At 45.3% G+C, this 16,487-nt stretch overlaps 1 protein-coding gene across 1 annotated transcript; it reads left to right on the top strand.

Moving 5' to 3' along the window:
* Positions 1-9,217: 9,217 nt before the first annotated feature.
* On the top strand, positions 9,218-15,781 carry IGFALS (insulin like growth factor binding protein acid labile subunit). The gene is made up of 2 exons (XM_021006515.2): positions 9,218-9,479; positions 12,322-15,781. Exons 1-2 carry the CDS (start codon positions 9,464-9,466, stop codon positions 14,133-14,135), a joined length of 1,830 nt encoding a protein of 609 aa, XP_020862174.1. The 5' UTR covers positions 9,218-9,463; the 3' UTR covers positions 14,136-15,781.
* The last annotated feature ends 706 nt before the right edge of the window (positions 15,782-16,487 follow it).

A 16,487-nucleotide genomic window follows, 5' to 3' on the forward strand; every position in this document is an offset into this window, starting at 1 on the left:
GGCTGCCAAATTGCAACTGTTGACTTGCTGTCTAGAATTGGAAATGTTTATCATTTGATTCCAAACTGACCCCTGCTCTCCTTGTGGAAATCTGAGAAAAGGACCTTCTTTTCAGCCTAAATGGTTCTCATGACCCCCCCCCCATTAGTCTTTGCTCCTTTACTTAGCCAATTAGTAGATGCCTGCTTACTAAACTGAAGGCCCCTGTAGGAACTGTGCTCTCTCTCTCTACATCTTCCTCTAGTATGGAAATTACATGCCTTTAGCCAACAGACATATGGACGCATGCATGATGCCCTAAATTTACTGAGCTTCCTGAAGCTCCTTTCTATTTAAAGTAGAAAACCTCCTACATGCTTCATGTAGCATTACAGATTGCTAGAGTTGGGGGAGACCTCAGGGATTATCCCATGCAATACTTCCATGACACTAAAGGGCTCAAAGACTTAGGTGTGAAATTGCTAACCCTTAAACCCTCTAGTTCTGACCTTGGATAACAACATCATTCCAGGCAAGCTACTAAAGTGTGTGGGAATTCAATTTCTCTTTATCTAAAACGCACACAATATCTCCACCCCAGAGTAAGAAGTTATCAGTAGAATTTTAATAATGTCATCTACAAAAAAAAAAGCATTCAAGAACTCTAGTATGCTTTGTCATCCACAGTTTAAATACTGTTGATAGTTCAAGAATATGGCTTGTTGGATAATCCTGATATACTCCTGGCTCAGGTCCCCACATTTCTGGGCCCTAAATCAGGGTCCAAGGCACTGTGGACTCTTGTTCTTTGAGGATCTCTCTCCAGCCTGTCCTTTGACTTTCTCAGGCCTCAGTAAAACTGGCCATTTGGGTCTTACAAACTCAGAACACTCCTGGTTACTAGGCTAAGGACCCCTGTGGGACCAGGCTCCTTCTTTATATTCACCTCTAATGTAGATATAACTTGCCTGTAGGCAACAGATATATATAAGGAGATAGGTAATGCCCTGAAACCTCTGAACTCCATGAAGATGTTTTTTTTAAAGGTAAAAAGCCTCTTCAACTCCTTTAGAATCAGAGAATCATAGATTGTCGTTAGATAGGGGAGGGACTTCAGTGATCTTCCTACTCATTTTATTAAGGGAAAACTAAGGCCCAGAGAGAAAGTAACTTTCCAATGTCACACAGTGAGTTAATGGCAGGACTGGGACTCCTGGAAGCTTTAATATCCCTCTCTAAGAACCCAAGTATCCTGAGTCCCAGTCAAATACTCTCTTTACTATACTACATGTTGGGGTTCTTTGGGCTCTGTACCTAAGCTGTTACCTTCCTAAAGACAGGCTTTCAGACAAAAGATGGCAGGGTTTTACACCAGGAATGGAGGGTTGATTTAACATTAGGAAAACTATATACATAATTGACCATATAAATAACAAAACCAACACAAATCATAGGAGTATGTCAATAAATGCACAAAAAGCTTTTGACAAGATATAATAACCTATTCCCATGAAAAACACCAGAAAGCATAAGAATAAATGAAGCGCTCCTTAAAATGATAAGTAGTACCTATCTAAAACCAACAGCCAGCATCATCTGTAATGGGGATAAGCTAGAGGCCTTTCCAGTAAGATCAAGGGTAAAGCAAGGATGTCTATAATCACCATTAGCATTAAACACCGTGCTAGAAATGCCAGCTATAGTAATAAGAAAAAGAAACTGAAGGAATAAGGATAGGCAAAAAGCTAACAAAATGACCACTTTTTGCAGGTGACAGGTTACCTAGAGAATCCTAGAGTTATCTAAAAAAACTCACTGAAACAAACTTTAGCAAAGTTGCAGAATATAAAATAAACCCATTCAAATCATCAACATTTCTGCTTATTACCAACAAAGTCCAGCAAGAAGAAAGAGAGAAATTCCATTTAGAATAATTACAGATAGATAGTATAAAATACTCAAGACTTTACCTGCCAAGATACAGAAATGATATGAACACAATAAAACATTATTCACACAAATAAAGACAGATCTAAATAACTGGAGAAATATTAACTTCTTATGGGTAGGCCAATCCAGCATAACAAAAATGATTTTGCTAAACTAATTTACTTATTCAATGCCATACCAATTAAACTACCAAAGGATTACTTTATAGAACTAGAAAAAATAATAACAAAATTCATTAGGAAGAAAAAGAAAAAGGTCTATAAAAGGAATGAATGAAAAAAAGTGAGAAGCAAGGGGGCCTAGCAGTATCAGATCTCAAACTATATTACAAAGCTATAATCATCAAAACAATTTAGCATTGGGTAGGAAAAAGAGAAACTAGAGAAGGAAACCACTCCAGAACCTTTGTCAAGAAAATTCCATGGAGGGGCAGCTAGGTGGCACAATGGATACAGCACCTGCCCTGGAGTTAGGAGGACCTAAGTTCAAATTTGGCCTCAGACACATAACACTAGCTGTGTGATCATGGGCAAGTCACTTAACCCCAACTGCCTAAAAACAAAACAAAACAAAAACAAACAAAAAAAACTAATAGGAAGATAAAAATTAAGTGTACAAAGAAAACTCCATGGGGTCATGAAGAGTGAGACATAACTGAATGACTGAACAACAACAAAAGGAAAAGAGAGACTGATCAGTGGAAAAGATTAGGTACACAATATACAGAAGTAAATGAGCATGGTAGTTTTGTGTTTGATAAACCCAAAGATACCAGCTTTTGGGGCAAGAATTCAATATGTTATAAAAAAATTATTGTGAAAACTGGAAAGCAGTAGGGCAGAAATTAGGTATAGAGCAACATCTCATATACCAACACAAACTCCAAATAAGTAAAATGCCTTAGACATAAAGAGTGAGATCATAAATTAGAGGAACATGGAAGTTTACCTGCCAGATATATACACACACACACACACACATATATATATAGGGAACTGATTCAAATTTACAAGAATAAGAGCCATTCTCCAATTGATAGTCAAAGAATATGAAAAGGTAGTTTTCAGATGAGGAAATCCAAGCTATCAATAACTATATTAAAAACCGTTGCTGTTGTTCATTTATGTCTGACTCTTTGTGACCCCATGTAGGGTTTTCTTGGCAAACAAACTGGGGTAGTTTGCCATTTCTCCAGTGGATTAGGTAAAGTGACTTGCCCAGGGTCACACAGCTAGTGAGTGTCTGAAGTTGGATTTGACCTCGTGTCTTCCTGAATGCCAGGTCCAGCACTCTATCCATTAAACTACCTAGCTGCCAAGTTGTTCAATTGTTCATCAGGTTTTTTTGGGGGGGGGTTTGTTTTTTCAGTAGTGTTCTACTCTTTGTTACCCAGTGGCAGCACTTCAGAATTTTGCTGGCTAGAAGACCCTGACACCTCTGATTTTAAATCAACTCAGTTCCTTTACTTTAAAATGAATGTAGCATTAAGACTGGCTTTTTCTTCCCAGTAGCAGAAATTAGCGTGGTTTAAAAGATACTGGAGTGGTTTGCCATTTTTTTCTCCAGCTCATTTTACAGATGAGGAAACTGAGGCAAACAAGGTGAAGTGACTGGCCCAGGGTCACACAGGTAGTAAGTATCTGAGGCCAGATTTGAACTTGGGAAGATGAGTCTTCCTGACTCCAGGACTGGTACTCTATCCACTGCACTGCCTAGATGTCCCATATTAAAAATATTTTAAATGCTCTACATTAAAAAAAAAAACAAACCCAAAACATTTATTAAATGCCAACTATGAGCCCAGACACTGTGTACTTTACAAATATTATCTCATTTGATCCTCACAAAAATCCTGGGAGGTAGGTGTTATTATCCCCATAGTGCAGCTGAGAAACTGAGGCAGACAGAGGTTAAGTGACTTGTCTTGGGTCACACAACTATTAAGTATATAAGGCCGGGGCACCTAGGTGGTGCAGTGGATAGAGCACCAACCCTGGAGTCAGGAAGACTTGAGTTCAAATCCAACCTCAGACATATAATACTTACTAGCTGTGTGACCCTGGGCAAGTCACTTAACCCCACTGCCTAGCCAAAAAAAAAAAAAGTACATAAGTCCAGATCTGAATTCAGGTCTTCCTAACTCCAGGCCCAGTGCTATCCTAGCAAATAATTAGAGAAATACAAATTAAAACAGCTTTGAGGTACCACTTCACACCCATCAGATTAACCAAGATGACAAAAAGGAAAATGACATGCAGGAGGGGCTATGGGAAAATAGGTACATTAATATATTTTTTTTGGGGGGTGAAGGCAATTGGGGTTAAGTGACTTGCCCAGAGCCACACAGCTAGTGAGTGTTATGTGTCTGAGGGCAGATTTGAACTCAGGACCTCCTGACTCTACGGCCAGTGTTCTATCCACTATGCAACCCAGCTGCCCCATATTAACACATTCTTGATGCAGCTGTGAATGGTCCAGCTACTCTGGAAAGCAATTTGGAATTATGTCCAAAAAGCTATTAAACTTTGCATACTCTTTGACTCATCAATAGTGCTAGTGGGTTCTACCTCCAAAGAGATCAAAAAAGAGGAAAAGAACCCATATGTACAAAAATATTTACAGCAGCTTGTTTTGTGGTAAAGAATTGGAAACTGAGAGGGTGCTATCAATTGTCTAAACAAGTTATGGAGAAGAATGTGATGGAATACTATTGCGTTGTAAAATATAATGAAGGGGATGGTTTCAGAGAAACCTGGGAAGACTCTATGAATTGATGCAAAGGGAAGTGAGAGGCACCAGGAGAACAATTTATATAATAACAATATTGTAAAGACAAAGAACTTTTTAGGCTTTGGAACTCTGGTCAACATCATGGCTAACCACAATTCCAGAAGACTCATGATGAATGAGACATACCATCAATCTCTAGATAGTGAGGTCATTGTCTCAGAGTGCAAATTGAGGCTTATACACATACAAGTGCATACCAAGTTCCTTTCCGCCCTCTCTCCCCACTTCCTCAAAAAAAAAAAAAGGTGGATTTTTCTCTACTCTCATGCCAAACACTCAACCCAGATGTGACAAATGGCCTGGTCTAATGACAATGTCCTGAAAAGCAAGTGATAAGGGCTCCTTGGGAATAGGAATCCCAACCCAGAGAGAAGTTGAAGGAGTCCTAAGGAAAAGAAGAGAAGGCTTTGTCCTCCTTTGATGGGGCTAATGAACTACAGGTATTCTAGGACTGACTGAGGGTTAGGTTAATTGAAGGACGTAGAAAGGAAATTTGGGTTTCCTTTGTTGATTGTCCTATGGGGCCCATGCTTCTGGGTTCCCTGAAATGCTGACTTCTCTGCCTGATCAGGCCTTTAAACCACTCAGGAAAGGTCAGTGGCTGAAGAACTTTCTCGAGCAGAGTTTCTGAATCCTCAGAAGTCCCTAGTTCCAGTATTCCTGGCCCCAGAATCCCTGCTGAATCTGCACTTTCTACTGTGTAAACTTGTCCTCAGGCCTTTCTAGGTGTGGACTTTCTCCCTGTGGATCTATAATTTCTCAGAATAGAAGCTGAGAAATGATCTGGAAAAGAATCAAAGCTCAATAAAGGGAAAAGAGATAAAGTTGATTGCCACTGAGCAATGTGTAGGTGGGAGAGCAGGGGACAAGGCCTGGCTGGGGATTTGGGTGTGGGTTGCCAGAGAGACTGAGAGGTAGTTCTGTGAAGATCTCAAGTCTTAGGGAGAGTGAAATAATGGGAGTCAGAGGTCTTCCCAGATCTGGAGGGTCTTTCCCAGTCTTCCTAAGCTCAAGGTGATTGATTGATGGCAAGAGGAAGAACAAAGCAGCATTGGGGGGGGGGTATGAAAGGGAAGGGACAGACAGGATCTTGGAGGCCAGCAGAGTTAGGCTATGTCCTCTTCCTGGAAACCAGGCTATGTTCTCCACCTGGCTAGGACAGGTTTAATGGAGAAAGTGCCTAGACCTAAGGGGAATCAGCAGCCAGCCCCCTCAGCTCTAAATGGCCTTGCTGAACTGATCAAAGCCCCCAGACCCTCCAAGAGGTTTACACTATGGGTCCTAGCCCCAGTCTTAGTGAAGTAAAAAAAGCCAGGGCAGGGAGTATATATCCCCATGCTCACTGTCTCTTTGCTAAACCCATTACATTCACACAGCCTCATTCCTTCAGTTTTTACACACACACACACACACACACAGGTTCCAAAAATCTTGGGGTCCCCTAGACTTATGAAGATCCCCCACCACTTATCAGTGCACCTTCCAGATCATGGCCCTATCTTCCCCTTGTCCCTTCAGCATCCATAGTTCAAAACAATGAGAGAACTCGAGTGTTCATTGGCCACAAACACACCCATGGTTTTCCCAGACTCAAAGGTACTGACCAACTGGTATCTAACTTAGGATATGCAACTGAGAACAGTGACTGATTCATTTTAAGCACAGGGGCAGTGCAGTAGGAAGGGGGCACTGCTGAGTGCCAACAATGAGCTACTGAGCAGGTTAGAACTGACCTAGGCCATAAGACAACAGGGAAGTGGAGCAGGTGTCCTTAGGGGCGGGTGGGAAGGGGCAGGGCCTAAAGTTAAAACGAGCATGGTCAGAAGCTTGGGAAGACGGATGACCCTCATGAGGAAGGGGAAACCAGGAGCTCAATGGACTAGGGTGAGTAGTTGTTCCAGCCCAGGGTCAGTCCTTGAAAAATGCATATAAGTAATGGGGAAAGATCACAAATTAACAAGAGAAATCTGTCTGGAACAAAATGGAAAGAGCACTGATCTGAATCAGAAAACCTGATGTCTAATGTCTAATCTTATCTAATGTTTCCAACCTGTTGTGTGACCTGAGGGATGTCACTTCACTTCTATATAATAGGGAAAACCACATTTATATAATATATCTCAAAGAGCTACTGGGAGGCGCAAATGAGGTAATAATATTAATGACAAGAATTCTACCATTTACATAATGGTTATTGTGAGCCAGGCACTGAGCTAAGAGCTATCCAACTATCTCATTTGCTCCTTACAATAACCCTGGGAGGTAGTGCTATTATCCCCATTTTACAGATAAGGAAATTGAGGCAAACAGGTTAAGTGACTTGCTCAGTCACACAGCCATTAAGTGTCTGAGGCCAGATTTGAATTCAGATCTTCCTGAACCACCTACACTAAGACTTTTGAGACCCCTGCATATAAAGTTCTATGCAAACGTAAGGTTTCTAAAATTTGTCATCATAATGACTTGTACAGCAATTTGGAGCAGCCAGAAGAGAACCGGTTTTGAAGTCAGGAAGACTTATATTGGACATTATATTAGATGTATGGCCTTGGACAAGTCATTTAACCTCAAAGCTTCTAGGCATTTCTTTTGACTAAAGAATCAATAAACATGATTAAGCACCTACTATGTGGGCACTGTGCTAAGCACTGGGGATATAAAAAGAAGCAAAAGTCCTTGTTCTGTAGGTGCTTAGCTGCCATGGTAGTGGCAAAGGGGTTTCTTCACAGGGAATTCCTTGCACAGATTGGAACAGAGGCCAGTGCCAACATCAGGGCCCACCAGCATGGCAGAGAGACCAGAGGCAAGGGATGGGTGGTCATGTGTCTCCTAGGACCCATGGCCTCGCCATAACTTGTTCTGCTCTCCCCTCTCCTTCTGAGTGAGTCCTAGCATGTGGAGAGCTGGGCCAGAGGCCTAGCAGGCAAGGCCTGAAAAGGACTTTGTGAGGCAGACAGGAGCACAGATTACACTGATACAAGGATTACTATGGAGAGCTGACGTGTGGAGAACTTCTTGAAGCCTGTGAAACACTTTATGTTTTATATTATCTTATTAGAATCTCACAGCGCCCTAGTGAGGTAGGTACAATAGGTATTATCCCCATTTTACAGATGAGAAAACTGAAGCTCAAACAAGTTAAAGGATTTGCCCAGGATTGACACACACAAGATTCAGAGGCAAGATTCAAACCCAGGTTTCTGCATTATTTTCATTCTCTTCCTCCACTCACTCCTCTCCCCAATCTCTTCTTCCCATAATAGAAACAACAGTGGTTGTTGCTCTGGCCTACCTTAGCATTCACAGAGGTTCCCTGAGCTTAAGGATAGGCTAAGGACCCTTCGACAGGCCAGGATTCCTAGATCTGCTGATCGTACAGCTGCTCCAATGGGGGTTTAAGAATTCCTGGAGATGTGGGACATCCCCTGCCTATGGAAGAGGTTAGAAGCCCCCGCCCAGAAGCTTTTTCCCAAAGACCTTGTTTTATGCTTGGGCAAGCAGGAGGAACTGAGAAGACTGTAGACCCAGGAGAGGGCCAACATTTGTGACTTCTAGAGCATGACTCACCCCAAGGTCAGTGCACCTGAGGTGGCCTAGGAAATGATCATCTGCTTGGTCTGCTAATGGGAAAGAATAATCACCTCGTTTGCTACCCCTCTGACAGCTCAGCACCCCCAGTGTTAAGAGAACAGCCACTGGGGAAAACAAACATGGGTTAGTGAATAACCCTGCCAGGCTTTCCTAGAAGAGAGGGCTGCCTGTGGCACCGAGGCCAGAGCCTTGACAGTCACTGTGCTTAGGAGGGGAGGAGACTGAGGCCCTGGGGCTACAGTGAGGTCACCCAAAGAGGCAGAGGCCGAGCCTGAGAAAAGGGCACTGCTAGCCAGACAGCTGACACCAACAGAACTCTTAGAGAACTTCAGTCTGAGGGCAGGTTGTTCATCGATCCAGACCAGAAAGCCAGACTCATGGTGAAACATGGTGGCAGCTTCTTGACCCCTGGCATAGCCTGCCCATTCAGAGTTGGGAGGAGGGACCTCTGAGAGAGCTAAGCAATCCCTATTTTCTCCAGTTGCCCCCCAATCCCCTTGAAGGGCCATTTTTCCAAGGCCCAGCATCTCCTCTGATGGAACTTGAGGGGAGAAATCTAGCTGCCTCTGAGCCACAGGCTATACTTGAGTTTCTCGGGGTTCGTAGTGTGGGATCCTTGGGAGTTTGTGTTAACCAAGGGAGAGGGTAACTTTCCAAGTGGGCAACCTTCTACTTCCTGGCAGAGTAGCTCAAGAGAGGTGGACTCTTCTTGGGAGTCCACAAAGCTAGCTTCTCAACTTGGGCCCCCCACACCTGCCAGGTATCTGCACAAGCCTCACTGGGGCAGCTCATTTAATCCTTTCACGGTCCCCAACCTAGAAGCCCCCCACCCCACCCCCCAGCTCTGTTGAGCTCTGGGCATCCGTTTTCAGTTAGAGATGCTGCTCCAAGCACCTCTGACTCAGCGGGAAAGAATTAGGGATGAGAGAAGGCACTTGGAGCAGCCCCTCTCCTAGGTACCCCGCACCCGCCCAGACACACAGCCTCCCTCCAGTCCAACCTGGCACCTGGAGGGTTAAAGGAACCTGGGCCAAGCTGGGCTGTGCTGGCTGGGTGTCAGGGTGGTTGCTGCACTACTAGCAGTGGGGAAATCCAGAGAACAGGAGCAGCAGTGCTATACGGGACCCTCCTGCCTAGCCTGGCTTCCACTAGGATGACCCAAAGGAAAGGTAAGGTGGGGGGTACAAAGAACCCCATGCCCTGGATTCTGAGCAGACCAAACTGGCTTCTGTGGGAACCTCCTGCAGAGAGAGACATCTTCCCCAGCCCCCACCCCGGCTTCTTTCTACTCCAAAGTTGAAATCAGAAGCATAGGGTGGGTGTCCAGGTTTTTTTCCCTTCCTGGGGAACAAGGGCTCCTTGTATCCAACTCCATCTTTCCAGGGACCCCACACCCTGAACAGTCTATTCAGGAGCCTGGGTGCAGCCTCGAGTCAGGGGTAGCTAAATTCATATTCCTGGGGTGGGGTGGGGATAGATGCTAGTGTTCAGGCAATAGACCCTTCCAGAGCAGTGGTGGAGGCAAAAAGAGGATAAGAACACTCCCAGGTGGTCAGGGTCAGCCCCTCAGCTGGAGTGGTGGCAGTGTGTGTGAGGTCAGGAATGTGGCTTGGGGGGGGGGGCCCAGGAAACGTGGTAGTGCCTGGTATGAAGGGCCCCTGGAGGGTCTCTGTGCTGCTGCCTGGGTTCTCCCTTCCCCCCCACCTCAGGCACACACATGGTCTTAAAGGAGCAGAAGTGAGTTAGAAGTAGTAGGGCCTTATCCCGAAGCAGAGGGCAGGCTTAGGTCTTTGCCAACATCTCAAGAGGATTAAATTCCTATTCAGAGAAAATTAGGGGTTTCCTTCTCCCTGTCAATCACCCCTTTGGCCATAATGCTTTGAGGATGTCCCTCTTCCTGCTACTTTGATTCCTCAGTTGGAACAAGAGCAGGCTAAGGGGACAGGAACTTCCCTAACCCCAAGCAGCAATAGTGGACACACTCGGAGGATGACTGAGCTACACCTGTATCTACTCAGACAATCAAGGGTTCCCAAAGGGGGCACCAGTCCTCCTTGGCTAGCCTTCCTCTAGCAGTGCTGGTAGCTGGTGCTGACACTCACCCACCTCTGGAAACCCAGAGTCCTGGACACACACTTTCACAACCAGTCTCTCATCTCAGGGGATAAGGACCCTTTCTAGTTTACATCAGCAATAGCACTGGACTCTGAGGTAAGAGACCAAGGTTCAAATCCTGGTTCTGATACTTAGCTGGGCAAATATGGGTAAATCACTGAACCTCAGTTTCCCCATCTAAAATAATGAATGAGAATACTTGCACACCTTCCAGGGCTATTGTGGGGAAAAGGAATTATGTAAATTTTAAAGCCCTCTATGAATGTGTTGTTATGGTCAATGAAAGCCCTCAGAACTACCGTGCTTCCATCACATTACCTGATGAAATGATTCTATCGCCAAATCCTATTGCCCCTAAAGCGCCTGGTTCTTTATATGGCCCCTGGCCAAAGTTCTTAGGGGTCCGAGGGCATCCGAAAATCCCTTGTGATTGGAACCAATTCAAAGCCCATACAGACAACTCCCTTTGGTGCAGTGGAAAGGAGTTAGATTTCAAATCAGATCAGGGTTCAAATTCCAGTTCTGCTTAATTCCTATTCAATATGGCCCCTTTGATATGTCTGTGATAAATCTGTGCAGCAACTGCTTGAGTTTGGACAGGTTCCTTTCCCTCGATGGACCTTGGTTTCCTCCTTTGTAAAATGAGTGTTAGAATAGACCAGGGGTGGGCAACCTCCCGGCATCAAGGTGGCCCTGTAGGTCTTCAAGTGCGGCACTTGATGCTTGGAGGTTGCCCACCTCTGGACTAGATGGTCTCTAAAGTCCATTCCAGTTCTGAAATCTACGAGCTTGTAGATTCAATTACAGTTTATGAAGAACTATGTGCTAGGCACATACAGAGAGGAAAGTAACTAAGATTTGGCCCCTTCCCTTCTTGACTTCACCAGTGACAGAAATGGAGAGTGGGATCCTGGGAACAAAAACACCTCCAAGGCAGGGGAGCAAGCCTCATAGTCTAACATGGAAGAGTTAAAATATGGAACAGTACAATGTCCCTTCCTACCTTCCACTGCTGAACACAGCATCCAAACTGCAACACCTCTCTGTACTTCCCGTCTTGCTCTCTCCACCCTCTCCTATTCTAAGCCTTTATTAAGGCTCGGCTCCAAGTGCCAGGGGCTCAGGGTAAAGAGGAGAAACGGGGTGGAAAGTCATATTCTGGCTGGAAAATCATATTCATGGAACCCCTCAGTTCACATATCCTGAAATTCAGGGCCTAAGCCTTCTTGGGTCCAGTGTCCCCACAAGTGTTGCAAAGGGAACAGGAGAACCCTGGTTTGAGGAATGAGGGTGGGGGCTGGGTACTCCAACAGGGCTATTATAAAACCCACCCTACAGAAAGACGCAGTCTTCTTCACTCTAGAGTATGAGGTGGGAGTGGGGGTGGAATGAGGGGCTGATTGTGATACAGATAGCAGGGCAGGTGGCTCTAAGGTGGGATTTGGCTCTGGAGTAGAACTCATGCACAGGACAAATCCGTGCCCATCAAAACAAGACACACTCAGAATTTGTGTGACAATGGATAAGTCACCTTCTATGAGCTTTTTTCCCCCCAGTAAAATGATAGGAGGGTAAGGTATAAGGAATGCACTCACAAGGGAAAGGTTTCAAGGATTGCAGTGCCATAGAAGAACCAGAAACATTTTAGGGATTTTAATAGATCCAGCCCTTTCATTTTAGAGGTTTTGGGAAATGGGAGGCCCAGGAAGAACCTGTCCATCAGAAGTCACATTGAATGGCAGAGGTGGGAAGGGGTAGATTCCCCCTAGAGCTATGCTTTCTTCTACAGAGAAGATGACTGTTTTACCATTTATTTACTGTAACAGGGGAGTGAGTGCATTATCAATTGTTGGCCCCGGTGCCATACCTAACTCAGGTTTTGTTCTTCACCTGTAGGAGCCATTCCCCTGGCAGTGCAGCTGCTGTTGCTCCCATGGGCAGTGGTGTGCCCTGGAGCAAGGTGCTCTCTGAGCCCAGAGGGAGCAGAGCCCAATGATCCTGAGCTCTTAAAATGCCCTGGTGTCTGTGTCTGTAGCTATGATGACTACAGTGAAGAGCTCAACGTATACTGCAGCTCCAGAAACCTCACTCAGCTCCCTACTGACCTGCCTGGCACCACCAAGGCTCTGTGGCTGGATGGCAACAACTTCACCACTCTCCCCACAGGTGCCTTCAAAAACCTCTCTGGCCTGGATTTTCTCAACCTGCAGAGCAGCCAGGTAGGCAGCCTGGAGCCGCATGCTTTCCATGGTCTCAGGGCCCTGTATCACCTACACCTGGAACGAAACCGGCTGAAATATCTTGCCCCCAACACGTTCCTGCACACCCAGAACCTGGTCTCCCTGAGCCTTAACAACAACCACTTCAGCAAGGTGGAAGAGGGCCTCTTTGCTGGGCTCTCCAACCTCTGGGACCTGAATCTTGGCTGGAACTCGCTGGTGGTTCTCCCGGACACACTGTTCCATGACCTGCCCAACCTCCGAGAGCTCGTCATGGCTGGTAACAAGCTGGCTTACCTACAGCCCCAGCTCTTCTGCAGCCTCACTGAGCTCCGGGAGTTGGACCTGAGCGGAAACGCTCTGCGGAGCATTAAGGCCAATGTCTTCATCAAGCTGCAGAAGCTGCAGAAGCTCTACCTGAGCCACAATCTCATCAGCACCGTCGCACCCCGGGCTTTTCTAGGCCTTAGGTCCTTGCGCTGGCTGGACCTGTCTCATAATCGCATCACCATCCTCTTTGAGGAGACCTTCCTGGGCCTCCTCAGTCTGCATGTCCTGCGCCTCTCCAACAATGCCATCACCAGCCTCCGGCCCAGGACCTTCAAAGACCTACACATCCTGGAGGAGCTGCAGCTCGGGCACAACAAGATCCGGAGCCTCGGGGAGAGGACCTTTGAGGGTCTGGGCCAGCTGGAAGTCCTCACCCTTAACCACAATCAGATCCAGGACATCAAGGCTGGGGCATTCTCTGGCCTCTTCAATGTGGCTGTGATGAACTTGTCCAGCAACTGCATCAAAAGCCTCCCTGTGCAGGTCTTCAAAGGGCTCAGCAAACTGCACAGCCTTCACCTTGAGGGCAGCTGCCTTAACAGGGTCCAGCGGCATACGTTCTCTGGCCTTCCTGGTTTACGGAGACTCTTCTTGAAGCACAATAGCATCTCCGAGATCGAGGACCAGAGCCTGATGGAGCTGAATGAACTCTTGGAGCTGGACCTCACGTCCAACGTGCTGATGCTCCTCTCCAGCCAGCTCTTCCAGGGTCTCAAGAACCTGGAGTACCTGCTTCTTTCCCACAACCGGCTGACAGATCTCTCCCCAGACACCTTCAGTTCCCTCCAGCATTTGTTCTGGCTTGACCTTTCCCACAACCACATAGAAACCATAGCTGATGGCCTGTTTGCACCTTTGGGGAATCTCAGGTATCTCAGCCTCAGGAACAACTCTCTGAGGGCCTTCTCTACCCAGCTCCCAGACCTGGAGCAGCTGTGGCTGGAAGGAAACAAATGGAACTGTAGCTGTTCCCTAAAAGGGCTGAGGGATTTCTCCCTGCAGAAGCCCAGTGTGGTGCCCCGCTTTGTCCTAGCCATTCAAGAGAGGGATGACTGCCAGGCTGCTGTGTATACCTACAATAACCTCACCTGTCAGAGTCCCCTGGAAGTGGCTGGCCTTGACCTGCGTGATGTTGCAGAAGACCACTTTGCTCATTGTTAACCCCGTACCCAACTTCCCCTGAGTGGAAGCAGGGGTTTTCGATGCCCCTTACCGTACCAGCCAAGGAAAAACGATGAGCCAGTCTCCTAGTGTTCAAGCAAATGGGTCTGAACACTTCCAAGAGCTGCGTGGTGCTCCTCAGGCCTCCACGTGAGACCAGAGGAAAGGGATGAATGACTTCATAGTTCAACTCCCTTTTTTTGCATACTTCCACAGCTGTTTCTCTCAACTCCAGTAGGGTGTCTTGGCCTTTGGGTGGCCAAGGTACAAACAAGTCCTTTGGACTTTGCTATTCAACTTGGTCTTCTGTGGGTTTAGAACAGATGGTCACTGGCCCAGTCCCCAAAAGGTCTGTGACCAGAGAGAATAGCAAATCACAATGGGTAAAGAGGGTAGATAAAGCATTTTCAGAATAGCAAATCACAATGGGTAAAGAGGGTGGATAAAGCATTTTCTACTCCTATTGATAAGATGCTCATTATCAATTAAAAGCAATTTCACAAAAAAGCATAACATGTTATAATCCTCGAATCAAATGGAGGGACAATGACAAAGAGTGAGCTAGCACAGGTCAGAAAGAGCTGCTTCTTACTCATCTTGGCTGATCTTAGAATCCTCAAGCAGAATGGAACATAGAGGTCATCCAATTCCCCATACTTTTAGTTACCAAGCACCAATCACTGCCCCTTATTTTTCTAAAATCTTCTCTAGTATTTATATACTCTGATACCTACCTCTGAGTCCTGACGTTCAGACTGTCGTTTCTCACGTCTCGCCTTCTTTCTGCTGCTGTTTCAAATCTATTTCCTTTGTGTTGTTCTTTTAAAGGCAGCAGGTCAAAACTAGTCACCATTCTTCTGCTGGGATTCCTTCATACACTTGCAGATTGGTAGTGAATCACTAAAGCTTTCCTTTTCTAGGCTCTATCATTTCAGTTCCTTTCACTTTGTATGCTCCACTGTCTAGTGCCTTAATAGCCAACAAAACCATTTAAACAATTTGATTAACTTTTCAAAACCGTCCACACTCCTCAGGTTATAGGGCACAGAACTGCACATGGTTCCTAAGAAAAGAGCCTACGATGGGCTCAGACAGCTCACACTATTTTCTTAACCAAGCTCAATGGGTTTGAGAATTTGCCAAATCTTCTGTCTGTTAAACAGAAAAATTTGTTGTAAAGTTCAAATGGTCAATAGGGAAATTGAAGCTATTGTTGGAAAAACTGTGTTGGAAGTCATGCAGATGGGGCTAGCTAAACAGATATATTCCTGAATATATCTGAATACGAACAATGAACTTTGTGCTTCTCCAATCAGTATGTTAATAGATTTAGAGTTCTGACCTTAGGCATAGAAGTCCTAGCAGAATTTTCTTCTGAAAATCAATAATCAAGGGCTACTAGAATCTCAAACCCTCTCCCCAGCAGCATAACAGGCAAGCTGGTTATGGCACAATACCTAAGGATACTATGTGTTGTATGATCAAGTGAACATATAACAGATTATGCCAGACTGTGGGTTTTTCTTTTTGTGTCCCATTTCACATGCTTCCCTGACACCCACTCTTCCCTCCAACCTTCAGTAATACTTCCTGTTCCAGGCCTAGAGGAATGACATGAAACAGGAGCACATCCCATGTCCTCTCTCCCACCCACACATACACACAGATGGAGGAGAAGAATACTGCTAAGATGGATATTCCAACCTTCAGTGTTGTTTCTACAACCTGAATCTTCTCAGTCCATTGTTTTCTAACATCATTCCTCAGCAGCAAACTGGTAGTAAAGTCCTGCAAAGGAAAAAGTAGAACCCCATAGGAAAGAAGAATAAATACATATTGGTTCTCTCAGCTTGAACAAAAAATTATGAAGACCGATGTCACTTAAAAGACACTCTATCAGATTCTGAACAAATCCCTCTCATTCAGGCCTCACACCTGCCTTGTTCTGTGCCAGATGCCCTGGTTTACTAGCCACTGGATGCCTTATTAATTACAGTGTTAAGCAATTACTCTTAAGCAGTCACATTCATGTTCTGCTAGTTATCACATAACTTTTCCTCCAGTACCCAGGCTAACCTAGATCCAAATTCATTTTCACTGTGTGACTCTTTAACCTATGTGAAATGGACCCATCTGAACAGACCCAGATCCCACCTGTTACCAGAGCTTCAACAAAGGAAACTCCCGCAGTACCTTGCATTTAATGTAAGCACTAGGTAAATGTTTGCTGAACTGAAGTAAGATCAGCACAACAGATTAGAAAGAATAAGAGGCAAGGAGGAAGGAGAACTCATAAAAACATATTTTTTAAACAAGAGACCAAAGGAAATCATCTATGAATGGTCACAAAAA

Source organism: Phascolarctos cinereus, unplaced genomic scaffold, assembly GCF_003287225.1.
Source record: "Phascolarctos cinereus isolate Bilbo 61053 unplaced genomic scaffold, phaCin_HiC Scaffold_4;HRSCAF=312, whole genome shotgun sequence".
Lineage (NCBI taxonomy): Eukaryota > Metazoa > Chordata > Mammalia > Diprotodontia > Phascolarctidae > Phascolarctos > Phascolarctos cinereus.